The sequence below is a fragment of the Anoplophora glabripennis genome, unplaced genomic scaffold (genome assembly GCF_000390285.2).
Source record: "Anoplophora glabripennis isolate ALB-LARVAE unplaced genomic scaffold, Agla_2.0 scaffold208, whole genome shotgun sequence".
NCBI classification, from domain to species: Eukaryota; Metazoa; Arthropoda; class Insecta; order Coleoptera; family Cerambycidae; genus Anoplophora; species Anoplophora glabripennis.
The window spans coordinates 775,365-793,078 of record NW_019416550.1 but is presented as its reverse complement, the minus strand read 5'-3'; the positions used below and the strand labels follow the sequence as shown (position 1 = coordinate 793,078).

Genomic DNA, 17,714 nt, shown 5'->3' with positions numbered 1-17,714 from the left:
GAGAAACGGTTTGACGTAGCCGCTAGACATGACAATCCCCTCCTAAGGCAAGCCGTTGACTACGTACCCGACGTGACCGACAAACACANTCCCCCTCGATCCCAAATCAGTGAGGCCAATTTCTAGCCATGGAATAATGGCGCGAGTTCTTCATAATATCAAATTTGAAGTTAGCAACGGATTAGTGGTGAGTAATTAAGTTATTTTTTTTTTAAGTTGGCTATTTGGACTATTTGATATTAAATTAACCTCAAAAGTCAAAAATCAAAAATGATTAATGAGAAGTGGGGATTGTTGTAGGAAAACAAGTTTCAATTTTTTTTTAGACGAAAAAATAGAGTACAATGGTTAGACAGAAGAACATTCCTGCAAAAAAGACTAAGGATGCGGAATTTTGGAATATGCATAGTAACAATTTTATACCAGTCATAAAAAAGCGTAAAACACAAAGAAAATATAAATCCACGAATATAAATATATTACTGCCTAAGGATAGCAATAAAAAGTTCCATTTAGGAAATATATTTATTGGTACTACTAATAATGTGTTTCCGGATGAATATAAAAAGTGCAAAATCATTTTTAATTCTGTGGAAGATGAGGAAAAGGATACAGTCGTTGTAGAATGTGACGGGTCACTAATAGTTCTTATTAAAGTTAATTTTGATGTAGACATGTTAAAAGGTACAATTATTTTTATTGTATTTTTACTTGTATTTTTTTTTTGTTTTCAAATATTTTTCTAAAAATCGAACTAGAATTTAGAAATTTGTCATGAGGACACAGCACAACTAATAATAATATATATATATTTATATATATATATATTATATGTTCAGCTCTATTTATATTTTGGTTTTAGAAATATGTACAATGAAATTTTTGGCTCTGAAATTTGAGACAAAGAATGGTGAGGTATACATGGATATTTATTTTCAAAATTTACCATTGCCAAAGTTTTATACTAAACTTGGTAATTGTCTCAAAACTCTTTTCCATCTGATGTACAACTTTGAAACAGACACTGCCAATGGTGAGTTAAAAAATAAAAATATTTAATGCGCTTATAAATTATAAATCACAAAACTTTCATTTAGTACCTCACAAAGTACATAGCATATATCAAATTTAAAAAATTACTGATAGATTTGCTTTTAGAAACTGCTTTGGAAATATGTGATAGAAATCTCCATGGTAATGCGGAAATTTTGAATTTATATAAAGATATATCTGCTGTTAGGAAATGTAATTTGAGCAACAGCGAAAATATACAACATCCTTGCTTGAAACCAAAATTGAGGCCATATCAAGAACAGGCGGTGAGATGGATGCTTCATAGAGAACGGATGATTAATATTGAAAATGGTATGTAATACGGGTAATTTAAAAAAAAATTAAGTAATTTTTATTAAAATTGATTAAATACCTTGAAAATTACTCATTGTGTGTCTGTAAAATAATAGAGCAAAATACTAGTTATTCATAGGAAAAATATAAAATTCACGAAAAAACCGTGATAGCTGTTTAAAAATTTTTTATTGTAACCTTTAATATAAAATGAATCGTCAAAAAGAAAAAAGAGAAAGAAATACGTAGAAAGCTTCCTGGAATGTAATACAGTGTTTGTCGGTAAATTGATGTGGTAAAGTTATGTAAAATATGTAAATTAAACCAATAAATCTGATTTTAACCATTTATTGGCTGGAAAATCATAAAAGTAGTTTTTGGTACATATCGATTTAAGAAAAATGATATATTTATAAGTGGGTTTGCAGTACTTCAGGGTAATCAAAAATAACATTTTCCAGATGGAAAAGAATAGTATCTTATTAAAGAAGTAGTATAGAGACAAAAAACTAAGGATGGTTGAAGAAAAAATAGAAAAATATCATAGAGGTACAAATAAAAGGTTGTAATACAAAATTTTTATTAAAAATTTGTTCTTATTTTAACCTAACTTAACCTAGTTTATCTTAACCTAATTGAACCTGACAACTTATCCTAATCCAACCCTAAATTTAACCTGAGCTAACAAAACAGAAAAACAAATATCACATGAGTAACCACAACAAACTTCTACAAAAATTAACGATAAATAATGACCTCGCTCAAGCGAACTATAATAAAACATTTACCTTTACAACTTGACATTTACAGTACAAAGAGAACATTCGTGCATATGATTTTTTCATGTGTAAACAAACGTAAATATTCTTAAGCACGCATTGAGAACGTTCTCACCTTTACAATACTTATATTTCTTAATATTACAGATTTGCTCCATCCACTTTACACAACAGTTGTATTAAAATCAGGGCTCACGATTTATTACAATAAGTACACAGGTTATGTAGATATAGACAAGCCTGTGGTCCCACCATGTTGTAATGGTGGGATACTAGCCGACGAAATGGGTTTAGGCAAAACTGTCGAGGTGCTTGCTTGCATACTGTTAAATAAACGATCAACAAATAACTCGCAAGCACAGGAAACCAGTTGTCTAACTCTAGGCATTGATATTGATCCAGGAGAGCTACTGAAGTCTCCAACAGTAGACAAGCAGTTGAGAAAACGTAAGTTAGTTGAAGAAGATACCGCACCCAATCAAGTTGTCAATCAACCAAAGAAGTTAAAGGTCCCTAACGATTGGGTTAAACCGTCGAGTAACAAGAGTGCGACAAAAGTCGCTCTCGAACTGTGGTACAACAGTATCCTTTCTGGTATGAGCGTAAGCTCCAGTAGTTATCCCTACAGAGATGAAGATGAGCCTCTGGTACAATGTGTCTGTGGTAACACCTCGGAAGAAGGGATTATCGAATGTGATTCCTGTGGAAAATACCAACACCGTATTTGTCTTGGGTACAGAAAGTCCCTTGGCAGATATTTATGCCCTCAGTGTTGGATGGACGAACCACTGTTAGAGTGTAGCGCGACGTTGATCGTAACACCGCTAGCTTTACGGACTCAGTGGTGCAATGAGATTTGTAGGCATGTTAAGGGGGGCTTCAAGGTGTTGCAGTACGAGGGGTACAGTGCTACTCCGGTATATCCTACGCAGTTGAAGGAGTATGATTTGGTTATAACGACATACAATGTTTTGAAGGCTGAGTTACGGTTGACTGAATGTGGACAGGTAAGTTTTACTTTTTACATACTCCATTAAGGCTCACCTGACTGTTTAAGTCAGGTGAGCCTAAGAATTTAGATTTTTTAAATAGTAGTTCTATTTTCTTATTTCCGTTCATAAAAATACCAGGACTAGTTTTTTTTTTTGTAAAATCAAGGCTTTATTGTGAAAAATTGTGTACATTATTATCTTTCAATGCTAGCCACTATTTTTCCCCATCTTTCTGCCAGCATGCGATTGCGAAAGTTGACAAAAGTGAAATCTGAATTTGATAAAACTTTTAGGAACTTGCGCAATAACGTTTTCTAGTTTAATACGTTTTAATCCTTGGTTTTGATTAAATAAGGAAATAAAAATAATTGCCAGCAATATACAGCGTAATGTGACTTAATTTAGGCAGTAAATCATGTTAAAAGTAGAAAAAAAGAAAGGTTTTTCCAAATAACTCTGAAAATGCTAGGACCTTTGCACTGATGTCACTTTTTGACATTGTGAATTAATTTTGAAGGATTTTTTTTGTAAAGTCGAGGCTTTATTGTGAAAAATTGTGTACATTATTATTTTTCAAAGTATTGTCCATCGCTAGTACTTTTTTCCATATTTTTGACATACGGATCCCCGTCATAAGAACAACCCATCTTTTGATGCTATCCACTAATCGATTGAATTTTTCATATCTTCGTAAGATTGGAAGCGCTGCTTAGTCAGGCCATGTTCCATGTATAAGAACAAGTATTAATTTGATGGATCAATATCTGGTGTATATGGCGGTTTGGGTAAAACGTTCCATTTTAGCATTTCTAAATATTTTTTGACTTTCTGAGCAACAAATGGTCGAACTTGTCATGTTGAAAAATTACTGTGCTTGAATTGTGGCCGTTTTTCCTTCAATGCTTGGGTCAAATGCATCTATTGTGTTTGGTAGTGTTTACCAGTGATGGATTCGTTCGGTTGAAGCAGCTCATAATACACAACACCAAGCTGGTTCCTCAAAATACAGAGCATGAGCTTCGAACTATGAATATTTGGCCTTCCCGTAGCTGTTGATGCCTGTCCAGGCAAACCTGATGAATTTCTATACTTAGGATTATCATAGCTTAGCCACTTTTCATCTCCAGGCACCATACGATGCAAAAAACTCTTTCTTTTTGCCGTTGAAGCAAATTTTCACACAAAATCGTTATTCAACAACTCTCGGCTCCAATTTGTATGGCACCCAATCTCCTTGCTTTTGAATCATACCGAGTGCATTTAAAGATTTGGAAACGTTTGGTCGTGCGATCAACATTCAAGTATTCAGCAAGTTTATCTTGCGTTTGATATGAATCTTGGTCGAGTAACGCTTCCAATTCCTCATTTTGGAACTTTTTCTGTTAACCAGGGCGTCCTTTGTTAACTGCATCGAAATCGCCACTACTAAAGCATCGAAACCAATACACACATGTTTTTATCGATGGAGTGTGTTCACCGTAAGTCTCCAACAGCATTCGATGGCTTTCATCAGAGCTTTTCTTTGAATTAAACAGTAAAAGTAAACCTTCCCGCAACTGCCTTGTGTCTCAGTATTTCTGCATTTTATATGTTTAAATATTCTCAAAGCTGCAATAGCAAACTGAATAAGCAACCGCATAACTGAGCTTTTTCATTAGAGCTTTATTTTTGTAAAAACATTAGGTTGTGAATTTGAGACGAGAAAGAAAATATTCCCCACCAGGTAGTCCACTGGTGCGAGTGAAGTGGTGGAGGTTGTGCCTGGATGAAGCCCAAACTGTGGAGACACCCAGACAGATGGTATCAGAAATGACAAAAAAAATTAATTCAACTTTCCGATGGGCAATTACGGGAACACCAATTTCGAAAGAAATATCAGGTAGTTACAGCAATAGAGAAAATATTTAAAATCTTTGATTTGTTATTTATCCTTTAAAAATATGCAGAGTAGTACCGACATACTGTATATACTGTAAATGGCAGAATGGCACAGTCTAGTTGAGTACGGAATGACCATGTAAATGTGTACATATTTTTTAAACATTATGTACAGTTCAGTACAAATATTTGCGTTTTAGATTTGCAGGGGCTAATTGACTATTTACAAATAACACCATACAATGACTTCGAAACTTGGAAATATATACTTTACGACCCTTATATGAAGGGCAACAAGGGCCCCATGCTGGAGTTTTTATCAAAAGTAATGTGGAGGACATCCAAAATTGACGTTGTGAACCAGGTTTGACAAACTATCGCCGTGTAATATTGTTCGTTACGTATCTTTCTATTTTCAGATCAACATTCCAAAACAAACTTATAAGGAACACTTTTTGGAATTCTCTGCAGTCGAAAAGTACTTTTACCGAAGGGAGCACGAGCTCAGTTGTAGCGATTTCCTGCACAGGGTGCAGAACATCGATCCCTCTCTGCTTCTGGGGAAAATGGACAGGAGTTGTTTGAAAAAGGTAAATTCTCTAAAATATCCTAAAACATGATAACCTTTTTTTTTAATTTTAGATATTGGCGCCCCTCTTGACACTAAGGCACGCCTGTACCCATCCGAACACCTTAAGGGGCAGGTACCTGGCCACCAAAAAGCAAGTCACTTCTATGAAGGACCTGCTCGACGCGTTAATTTTGAAGAATACTTCGGACAGTGAGGAGTGTTTACGTTTTGTAATCGCCTCGCTGAATGGTAAGAACAAAATTAAATTTTAAACGAAACCTAATGTGTGAGAGAACAATTCAAATCTGTGTTTTACCTTTTCGAACATTTTCACAAATATCAGGGCGTTTTTAAATTGGATGTGGTAAGGGGTGACAGAGAGAGATAGAAAAGAGGGATGGGGTGGACAGCAGCGTTGCCAGATTTTTTTTTCAGGCAAAGCGGGATTTTGAAACCTTTTGAGTAAAAAAAGCAGTATTCTTTCGTCGAAAGCGGGACATACTAAAAAAACATATATAATCATTAGTTTTTAACTACTTTTCCTTTTATTTGAGTTTCAAATTAAATTTACATGACGATTGATAGATAGCCAAAATTGCCATAGAAAATATATTTTAATGAAATTACGTTACTTTACTATACTAATTGTTGTGCCGTCGAGTAATCACCGAACAGCGGGACTGAGCCTGGCCCGCAAGGGACATTTAATTTCGGGCTAAAAATCGGGATGTCCCGCTAAAATAGGGACGTCTGGCAATGCTCGTGGACAGATAGATATAGGTTGTATACCAGCAATATAAAATTATTATTTATTTTGGTACAACTCTAAGAAAACAAAAAAAAAACTAGTTAGTCACTAAATAAAAGATTAGGCTAGTCCGCTGACACTGACTTGACCTTTCTCTTGGGCCTTCTGCCCGAAATCCTAAGTTAGTCAAAATCATAACAGCGGTCTTTTGCAGTACACGAGATAACACATCGTTCAATAAGTCCCGGGACTAGCGTAGAGATGGCGCTAATAATGCCATGTATATACCAAGGTTCAGAAGTACCAACCTTTAGATGAGATGTGTCAAAATTTGATGTAATTCGAAACATAACCAAGAAAGCTATAGTGGTTAAAGTGACGCTACCTTTGCAATCGTGAAAAAATGGACCAAAACGAGTTTCGTGTGTTGATAAAACATTGTTTTCTAATGGGAAAAAACACTGTTCAAGCTCAGCAATGGCTTGAAAAACGTTATCCGGACTCTACTCCGTCGAAAACAACCATTTGTCGGTGGTATGCTGACTTTAAACGCGGTCGTGCTGATACAAATGATACGGAACGTTCGGGTCGGCCAAATGAAGCAGTAACTCCCGAAAACACCAAGCAAGTATTGAAAATCGTGATGGGTGACCGCAAAATGAAAGTGCGCGAGATAGCTAAGATGGTGAACATATCAACTGGTAGTGCATTTACTATTTTGCACCAAAAATTGGCTATGAAAAAGGTTTTTTCCAAATGGGTGCCGCGTTTGCTCACAATGGAACAAAAGCAACAACGTATCAATGATTTGGAGAGCTGTTTGGCACTGTTTACTCGCAATAAACAGGATTTTTTGCGTCGATATGTGACAGTGGACAAAACATGGATTCACCATTTCACTCCGGAGTCAAGTCGGCACTCAGCTGAATGGCGTACGACCGGTGAAAGCCACCCGAAGCGTCCAAAAACACAACAGTCGGCCGGCAAAGTGATGGCGTCCGTATTCTGGGATGCGAATGGTATAATTTTCATTGACTACCTCGAAAAAGGAAAAACCATCAATAGCGACTACTACATGGTGTTATTGGATCGTTTGAAGGCCGAAATATCAAAAAAAATGCCCACACATGAAGAAGAAGAAAGTCATCTTTCATCAAGACAACGCACCGTGCCACAAGTCAATCAAAACGATGACCAAATTCAACGAATTGGGCTTCCAGCTGCTTCCCCATCCTCCGTACTCGCCGGATCTGGCCCCCAGCGACTACTGGCTCTTTGCGGATCTCAAAAAGATGCTCCAGGGAAAAAGATTTGGCTCGAATGAGGAGGTGATCGCTGCTACTGAGGCTCATTTTGAGTCAAAAGACAAATCGTTCTACAAACATGGCATTGAAAAGTTAGAGAAGCGTTGGAATGATTGTATTACACTTGAAGGAGATTATGTTGATGAATAATAAAGAATTTTGCGGATAAAATGTTGTTTTCATAGTTAGTCCCTGGACTTATTGAACAATGTGTTATATCCACAAAGTAACAGTACTGAGACTCTGATGCTCTGTGGCTTTGGTTTTCGACAAAGTTGGCAACACTGCATTCAAGGTCAAGGTGCTAGGAGCAGAACATGTGCTCATTTGTCTCAGTCAGTTGAGAACTGTTGTTGTAGTGGCACGTTGAAATGAGTATCGCTGTTTCGAATCCTGTCAGCTGCGAGGTGTGGAGTGTAATCCAATTTCTTCTTGCAAAGGGAAAGGTGCCATTCCAGATTTTTAACAAAATTAAAACTGTTTGTGGGGATTGGTGTGATGAATCGTACTGTGTACAAGTGGTGTCGTGAGCTGGCAGAACGAATACTCATGATAAACAAAGGAATAGGCGTCCCTCAATTGTGACTGGTGAGATGGTGAACAAGATTGAAGAAATGCTTTGTGGCGACTGTCGATTGACTTTGGACACAGTGTTATCACAGATCTCCAAGCCCACTACACCCCTGACAGGAAAAGACAACCAATGTGACATTCGTCTTCACCATCCACCTTATTTTACTTAAAGGGAAATTTTTGCAAATAATTTTGATTTCGATAAAAATTATAAGTAAAAAAAATAATACTGACTGAATTCACCATTCCATAATTAATACAAAGCCACATACCTGGTATATTAAAATTGTTAAATAATGCAATTATTCAAAGAAATATTCTGTATTCTTGCTGTTCTAATATCACCCTTGACAAAGACTAATCACGTAAAAAGCACCTGCAAAGTTTTTTACATTATTAGTCTTCGTCAAGTTTGATAATAGATCAGCAAGAATACAGAATATTTCAAAAGAATACAGTTTGGACAAAATTTTTTCGAAGGTTTGGCGGGAATTCAGCTGCTCCTGCAAGAACCCCAAGAAGCTATAGCTCACTACAGGGAGGTCCTGCAACTTGCGGCTAGGTTTTCCGAAGGCAATAAGGAGGCGAAGTTGATGGTGGATAAGCTGCAAGTTATTCATACCATGCATAATTTGGCACAAGTGTTGGATACTTGGCAGCCGAATGAGCCCACTTTGAGAGACGGTAGTTTGAGGAAGGACTGCTTTGATCTGGAACAGAAATATATGGAGAAGTTCAGAAAAGAGGTAGGTCATTTTGCAATTTTACGTAGCGGCAATTTGGTACAGAACTTGCTTTAATGGGTGTTTTCAGCAGTTTTCTTTTACTTGTTTATATATAGGGTGAGTCATTTTAATTTCTCCTTCAATTATTTTGGCGCGGGGGGTCATTTCGTGAGGTTTGTTGGAAGTTGGATTTGACCTTGACCCATATTTTCAAGGTCGACTTATTTTTTTAAATAGAAAAGTCTATTTTTGGAATACATAGTTTGGTTTTTTGTGAAAGTGATCATTGAAAATAAACCATAATTTTCATAATCGAAAAGAATGAAGAATTGATAAGAGTAATTATGGCTAGAATTATTTGTTTTAGAGGTTGACCTTAAATTTGACCTTACCATTTTTCAAGGTCATTTTGAATGACGACTCATTTTCTGTAACAGAAATGACTATTTTTACTTCAGAAATGAAAATGAAGGAAAATTTTATGTCAGAATAAATAGTTTAGATTTTGGTGATCGATTTTGCATCTCTTTTGTAAGTCGTAATAGTACAGTCATTGAGCTGAAAATCAGCTGTAACCTCCGAATTCTTTGAAACTGCATGGATTTGCATGAAAATTTAGAATAAGGCTCACTTTGGCTCAAGTTCAAAAGTGACATTACCCGATTGACGCTTTTTGTTTTTTAGGGGTAAAAACTGCTCCTAAGTGAAAAAAAATTGAAAAAATTAAGTTTTAAGTATTTTATTGATAAAAATCTTGCTCAAACACAAAGATTAAATAATGTTCCTTGTTCTCAAACATGTTTTATGATATATTTGATCTTTTCGACCCTTCTTTAACCCTTAAAAACTACCCCAATGCAAAAAATAATGATAAAAAATTACTTTTTAAAGATTTGGAATGATTAAATCGTGCAATTATTTAAAATAAAAGTTACCTTATAGCTAATAAAAGAATTTTTCCATTTCAACCCCTAAAAACCACCCCTGTATTGACAAAAATTATAAAAAATTACTTTTTAAAAGCTTGGAATGCTTTAACGGTGCAATTATTTAAAATAAAAATTCCCTCATTGCTTATGAAAGAATTTGTATCTCATAACACTTTTCAACCCTTATAAATCACCCCTGTGTTAAAAAAATGATAAAAAATTACGTTTTAAATCTTGGAATGCTATAATTGTGCAATAATTTAAAATAAAAATTCCCTTATATTGCTTATGAAAGAATATTTTACTTTTGCCATTTTCAACGCTTATCTTACCCTTTTACCAATATTAATGTAAAATATTTTTATTATAATCGATTTTTAAATATAATCAATCATAAAAAAAATTGCTACGCTGCATATAAATAATCACATTAAATTTTTTTACTTATTTTATATGTATAATAATATAATATATAAAAATGAGAAAGCCTATTTAGCTCCGAAAAAATGTCATTGGTTTTTTTACCATAACTCGGTTAATATTGAAGCTATAGTATCCTACAAAAAAGCATTTTAAAGATAATTTCAAGAGCTGTAAGATCGTTTGCATATAAAACCTTTTAAGTCCTTCGTTTTTTAAAGGGAAAGGATCGAAGGGCTTGAGACAGATCGTTTTTTCACTAAAATGGACATTTCAAGTGGCGATATCTCCGTTATTTTATATGATATAGGAATAAAAAAAAGCAAAATATTTGTTGGAAAAAAAGCTACGTTTTTGTTGTCTATCATTTTTTACGTATCTTTCTTAGTTTCAGAGTTATTACATAATTAAGGCAATTTTTTTTGAATAATGAAAAATACATTTTCAACTTTTACTGTACATTATTAAAAAAATACACATTCTAAACCGGTCTATCTTCAGGATCGTATGAAAAACACGAACAAAACTAATTGTAAAGGGTCTACGATTAATTTTAATTCTGATGGAAATGGTACTGCGTTTACTGCTCATTTTTCCTTAAAAAAATATGAGCAACCCATACATTTTTGACGATAACTCCTTCAATTTTGCTCTACTTAACTTTTACAAGTGCTCATTTTGAAGGTCTTTTAGAGTACTACAAAAAACTCCGGGAGCGTTATACACGTAAAATGAATCATTTTTCCGTTATTTGACGTTGAATACATTGATTCGAGTATTCCCCTCAAAACAAGTCCCCTTCGACTAACTATATTTTGCTTTGTATAGGACGTACAACACTTTTTAAAAAACGATTTTCTTTGTTTATTTATAAGCTACATTTTTGTACATTACACTTTTTTTAATAAAATGCGTAGTTTTTGAGTTATTCGCGAAAAATTCTTTGAAAAAGTGTTTTTTTTTCACTCAAAATTCCAAGTTTTCAATCCTGAATAACTAAAATTTTCAGTATTTTCAGCCTGTAAAAAGTTTCGATTTTGAAAAACGTTCTCTGTTGTAGACGGTTTCTGCCTATGAATCTAGCAATGTGGCAATGATGCACGTTGAGGAGTTGCAACAAAAATTTGTCTTGAAACAGGGCCAGTGGTATTCCGACGGCTTGGATTGGACCTTTATTAACGATTTTTACGGCAACCTACTGGAAAGGATCCAAAATGAGTGCAACAGAGCAAATATAGAATGTAACTTAAGGTTAGAAGTCAATTATCGTTTAACAACTTTAAATGTCAACATAACTTTCTTAGGAGTAGCAGCGAGCGGAACATTTTGAAGCTGGTGTACACCTGGGACGAAGACGTGTTCTACTTGAGATATCTACTGTACGATTCCATGAGCAAACTGTACGACGAACAACCAGAAACGATCTTCAAGATCGTGATCAAAGAGAAACTAACAGAGAAAGCCATGAACTGCCATCTCAGGCCGCAGAAGAAGGCGAAACAAGTGAAGTGTCCCCTCTGTTTGTGCAACGCTGATCTGAAACGTTACGAGGCGAAACTCTTCAATATGGTGCAGAGGAAGAAGGCTTTTGAAGAAATGTCTCTTCTAGGCAGTTGGAAGCCTACTCAGGAGGAGATCATCATGCGATGTAAGAATTTTTTCAGTATTTAATTCAACCTTCATGTAATTACGTGATCTTTTTAGCTTTGTTGGCGTTGTTAAAAGCAAAAAATGGAAATCCCGATCATATTAAGGATGGGGAGGTACACATAAATATGATAGAAGGCTTAAAGAAGGAATTTAAGGTGAGAGATGATTAATAATAACACTAGAACGGTGCAAGTTGGCTTTCGCCGACTTGACCTTTCGCTCGTGTCAAGCATCGCAAAATTTAAATGTTCAAGTTAAGTTTTATCGCAATAATATTGTCTTTGAAAGACCAGAACCGGTGACTAACGACAAAATAACGACCCACCGTGATCTGAACGAACTGACATTCAGTTGTTTTTTGAATTTTCGACGATGGGCGTTCCCGTTGGGTTTCATCTCTTCTGCAGCAAAAATTTGCCGTTTTTGGTGGAGAAGTCGCAGGAAAACAAAAATTTATGTAGGAAAATGCAGAGAAACCACTTCAATAGTACCTACATCGTAGACAAGAAGGATCGCTAAATAAAAGACAATTATATCAAACTATATGGATTTTCAACCCTCTTTAGATATTCGTCCTATTGTGTATATCAAAAGTGAAGGCACCGAGATAATTCCAAAATGATCTAAAAAATACAAAAACACCCACTACACTCCAGGCGGCTCTAGCTTCACGAGCCCTCGCACTGTCTGACTTCAAATTTTCTCTTCTTGGACCGTGTCCAGTCCGGTTTATGCAAATTCTCCAAAAATTTAATTCTCAAAGTTACTACTAGGCGATGTACTGGTGCCACTTCCCAGGTTCCCTTTTGATTTTTGACTCCTATTCTCTGCAATGCATTTTGTGCAGTGTAGGACGCTTCCCCCACAACGCTTGTTTTTAACGAGAACTTAAGTCCGAAATTGCTACCTTGCGATTCACAGGAAGCAATCTTAGCTCCCATTACTCTTTTTTTTTTTTAATGTTCTGAGCTTCACCCGCATTGACATTAAATAAATAAGTGATGTACCTTTAAAATAACGTTGCAAAGTAATACAAAAGCAATCTATTTTTACAACAAGTTTAAGTTTGTGTAAATGAATTTGTTGCTTTTTGCAAAAATACTCTTCTTTAAAATCTATTTTGTGACAAGCCTATTTGTGATTGGAATAAAATTATATTTTGTAGATTTGGTGTTCATATTGTACATTTGGTTCCCATATTGTTCATTTGGCTTCTCCATTTTACATTTGGCTTCCGCATTGTACATTTGGCTCCTTTATTTATATTTGGCTCCTATATTGTAGATTTGGATTCCATATTGTACATGTAGGTCCCATATTGTACATTAGGTTCCTTTACTGTACAGGCTGGTCCATTTTCGATGGGATTTCAGGGTATATTAGAAACTACTAAAGATATGATAAATCTGACACCACGTTCTCGAGCTCGATTTTTATGGCAAACTCGACTGTCAAATCAGAAATTTGCTATCTTCATTTGTTTCTGAGTTACAGGGCGTTTCTCGTTATTGTGACACTTTTGAACATGTCTGTATCTCAGCTGTTAAATAAGTTAAAGTGAAAACTGCTCAAGACTAATTCTTTGGCAAAGCTATGGAAGAATCCATTTTAAATGGGATAGTCTGTACACTACGAGCAAAACCCAACCTTCCATAACACCACATATTTTCCCAACTTACTACAGACTTAATTCATTTTTAGGAGATTCGAAAGTTTTGGACACTTTTGGACAGAGAGATATGTGCACACGACGAACTGGATATATGCAAAGTGAGATTGCAACTAAAAGATCCGAATGGCGTGATCGAGGAGAAAAAGACTGATAGAATTTTAAAAAGCCTCACATATACTTTGGAGAACAAAAACGAGCATCTCAATTTGATAAGTGTGCACGAGGTTAGTAAACTTTTAAATATTCCTGGTCATTCAGTATAGCTTAGTTGGATTTCAGCTCGATTATCAAAACTCCTTGCTGACGACGGAGCGGAAGATGAATATGCAGAAATTGGAGAAGTCGTTAGGCATGCAGAGCTACCTGGAAACGTTGCGGAAGCAACAGTATGAAGGACAAAGCCCGGACCCTTGTCCCATTTGCAAGAACACCTTGGAGAACCACTGGAGTATTTTGCTTTGTGGTCACAGTTACTGTCTGGAGTGCATCCAAGTGCTACTAGAACAGGTAGAACAATATTAAATAAAATCCCCTTTTAATTTTCAAGTTATGCATGTGCAAATGAATTATTATTAATTTTCTAAAAATTTTTTTGTTAATGTTCGACGATTCATCTGTACCCGCAAAAAAATATGGTGTCTTTAAAGTAATGTTTCACAAATTCATACAAAATCAATCTGTTTTTTTTTTGTAAATGAATTTGTTGCTTTTTGCAATAATGCTCCTCAAATATTCATTAGTCTATTTTGTGACAAACCTATTTGTGATTAGGAAAAAAATAGTATCTCGTAGATTTCGCGCCCATTTTGTACATTTTGCTGCCATATTGTACATTTGGCTCCCGAATTGTACATTCGGATTCTGCATTGTACATTTGGCTCCTGTGTCAATATTTGGTTTCTATATTGTAGATTTGGTTTCCATATTGTACATGTGGGTCTCATATTGTACATTTGGCTCCTATATTGTATATTTAATACTGACTTCCTGCATTTGGCACTCAAATTGTACATTTAGTGTTTGTAGTCTGATGTCAAGTAAATGTTTTATAATCTAATCTTTGTATATACCAATTTGTGATTATTGGTCGATTGAATGTATAGTTGGCATGCATTTTATACATTTAGCATCTATTTTGTACATTTGGCACCCATATTACCCATTTGGCAATTGTATACAATTTCTTTTTCTCAGTCCGATTCCAACTATACTTTTTTTGTTATCCTTATTTGTAGTTGTAAAAAGTTATATATATTTTAGATATTTTGTACATTTGGCTCCCGCATTGTACATTTGGATTCCCCATTGTACATTTGGCATCTGTATTAATATTTGGCTCCTATATTGTATATTTGGTTCCCGTATTGTACATGTGGATCCCCTGTTGTACATTTAGCTCCTACATTGTACATTTAACACTGACTTACTACATTTAGCACTCAAATTGTACATTTAGTTTTTGTAGTCTGATGTCAAGTAAATATTCTTTAAAATATAATTTTTATATGTATCAATTTGTGATTACATGCAAGTTATTTTTGGATCTTATATTGAACAGTTAGCACCCATTTTATACGTTTAGCATCTATTTTGTACATTTGGCACCCATATTGCCTATTTGGCAGTTGTACATTTCTTCTTCTCAATCCGATTCCCAAAATACTTTTTTTGTGTGTACTTACTTATTTGTAGTTGTAAAAGTTATATATATTTTAGATATTTTGTACATTTGTCCCTAAAAGTGTACATTTGGTGTTTCCAGCTAGTCCGAAACTAATTAAATATATGTGATTATACAAAAATTATTTCTGTTTTGCATGTAAGCAATCTGAAATTGCAGAATGTTGGCGAGCACATACAGTGTTCCGTGTGCCGGAATAAGCAGAAATACCAGGAGATCTCTTACATCAAAGCCGGAAGCACCGTGACGGATGAAGATTGTGTGAAAATAAAGGGAAATTATTCGACTAAAATAGAAGGCGTTATCAAATTGCTGCTCGAATTGAAGAGCAATGACCCCGATGTGAAAGTTTTACTGTTCTCATCTTGGGCGTCCGTCTTGAAATGCCTGAAGGAGGCGTTGGAAATGAACGACATATCCTGCGAACTGGCTTTAAGTTCAAAGTTGGAATCGCGGATAGAAAATTTTAAGGTAAAGGTTATATTTTAGTTGTACAGTTTTTATTGATGTGTTAATTCTAATTGAACGATGTAGGACCTTAAGAAACGGATCACAGTGTTTTTATTGCCGATCGCTCTCGGATCGAAAGGTTTAAATTTGATAGAGGCCACCCATGTCATCCTTGCGGAACCACTTTTGAATCCAGCCGACGAGCTTCAAGCTGTTGGACGAGTTCATCGGATAGGACAAAAGAAGTAAGTGTACCTTTTGTAAGATTCTGTTTCGCCGGCTAGTGATTGGCGTAATTTTTCACGAAATTTTATCCAACTAGTCGGCAATCGCATTATTTTGAGCTTAGACGTAATGGTTTGTCATTGTTCATTGTAAACGAATCATTAATATTGATGATGCTAAGATTTAGGAATTTTTAGTTGGTAGAACCAGCCGTAAAATGTTGGTTGCCTAAGTTTGTCGGTCATGTGGCTTATAATCATTTATGAAGGCCGCGTGAGACAGATTCACTCAAAACCTCAATTTTATTGTGTTACGATTATGTTGATATTTTCCTAAAAAAGTTAGTACTTTTCTGAATTTTATCCCTTTGTCCTACATAATTTCTTCATACGCTACATTTTAGGGTTTAGTGAAGATAAAAGAATATATTTTTTGTCTATGGTACATTACTTGCTATTTGGCACATTTTTGTACATTTGGAGCTGCTGAAATTGTACTTTTAGCGCTGAATCTGTACATTTGATGCTGATCCTGTACATTCAGTGCTTCAACTGTACAAGGACATGCACATAACATTCTTTTTTGCCTTTCTGTCTGAAATAATAAAAAAATTACGAAAGTATTAGGAAATTTTCTTAATCCATCAAAGAAATACGTAAAAACATAATTTGCATAATATTTGGGTTTGTTTACTGGACAAACACACTGGATAAATAGTAGATTGCCACGAAATCGATGAATATATTGTTTTTTTATGTGTATCTTTGAGATCGCAAGACAATTTCCTTAAACTTTGGTCTTTACCACTTTCCTCTGGATAGAAAGGTGAAAAAAATACGGGGGTGTGGAATTCTTTGGAAACATCCGTATATGTTTAATGCTTTAACTGTAGTTTTGCTTTTCGAACTGCACGTTTGAGTAAGAAAATATTTTAATTTCCTTTCTAGGCCAACCACGGTCCACAAATTTTTAATAAAAAACACAATCGAGGAGAGCATCTACCAAGCGACGACATCCGACGCTGACAGCTGGGACAAGAACAAAGTTACCCTGCACCAACTTACGGAGCTTTTCCTCAGCAATGAGGGTGCTTTGGATGAGGCGAACATTACCGCCGGATCTCAACAAGATGTATCGGTTTCAAACGAAAACGTCGGGACTTCAAGTACAAGTACTGCCTGAGTTTTTTTTTACGATTTTACATCTTTTATTTTGGAAATGTGATATTTTTATGTCTGTCAGTATTTATATATGGAGATATATTTTAGGTATGTGTTTCTAGTTGTGTACGTGTTAGTAAAATTTTTAGATGGCTATACAGGGTGTCAGAATAATGTCACAGATAATAGGAAACATCACATTCTCAATACATTTAATTTTTTTTGTAATATTGTGTATGATATTTTAAATTTTTTTCATATCTTGTATTTCAAGTGAACTTTATCTTTTTTAATGTATGAAGATGAAGGTTGATTGAGTTTTTTTACTTAAATCATGACATGCTCATCGTTAAAAATATGTTTTAAAGTTACTGACATAAAAAATTAATTTGAAATTTATTTTTTGTGTTTTATGTAGAGGGTGTTCAGTTAAAATCGGTCAAAAGTCACCAAGAGATTTTATAAATTCTTTGATAAAATTACGGGAGTAGTTCGAAAAAAATTTTGTCAAAAAATGCTTTGTTTTGCAGACACAGGGTGTTGAATTTAAAAAAGTAAAACTGTTTTTAGGCTTTGCTCTTTAAAAAAAAATGAAAAAATTACTGAAAAA

The 17,714-nt window shown here is 34.8% G+C and overlaps 1 protein-coding gene across 1 annotated transcript; it reads left to right on the top strand.

Annotated features, from left to right (window-relative positions):
• The first annotated feature begins 283 nt into the window (after window positions 1–283).
• LOC108908656 (E3 ubiquitin-protein ligase SHPRH) lies at window positions 284–17,635 on the top strand. The gene is made up of 17 exons (XM_018712769.1): window positions 284–684; window positions 863–1,033; window positions 1,159–1,365; window positions 2,274–3,133; window positions 4,802–4,997; window positions 5,197–5,360; window positions 5,416–5,586; window positions 5,639–5,816; window positions 8,673–8,938; window positions 11,327–11,517; window positions 11,571–11,914; window positions 11,971–12,071; window positions 13,618–13,812; window positions 13,868–14,095; window positions 15,429–15,740; window positions 15,804–15,964; window positions 16,892–17,635. The coding sequence occupies exons 1-17, from the start codon at window positions 345–347 to the stop codon at window positions 17,124–17,126; spliced, it is 4,320 nt and encodes a 1,439-aa protein (XP_018568285.1). The 5' UTR covers window positions 284–344; the 3' UTR covers window positions 17,127–17,635.
• Window positions 17,636–17,714: the final 79 nt, after the last annotated feature.

What these genes read in the sequence shown, in the direction of transcription:
- LOC108908656 (XM_018712769.1), top strand. Translation starts at nt 345, where the DNA reads ATGGTTAGACAGAAGAACATTCCTGCAAAAAAGACTAAGGATGCGGAA. An exon ending in AAATTGACGTTGTGAACCAG is followed by an intron (nt 5,361 to 5,415) that starts GTTTGACAAACT and finishes TTCTATTTTCAG; the next exon opens with ATCAACATTCCAAAACAAAC. An exon ending in TCCAAGTGCTACTAGAACAG is followed by an intron (nt 14,096 to 15,428) that starts GTAGAACAATAT and finishes CTGAAATTGCAG; the next exon opens with AATGTTGGCGAGCACATACA.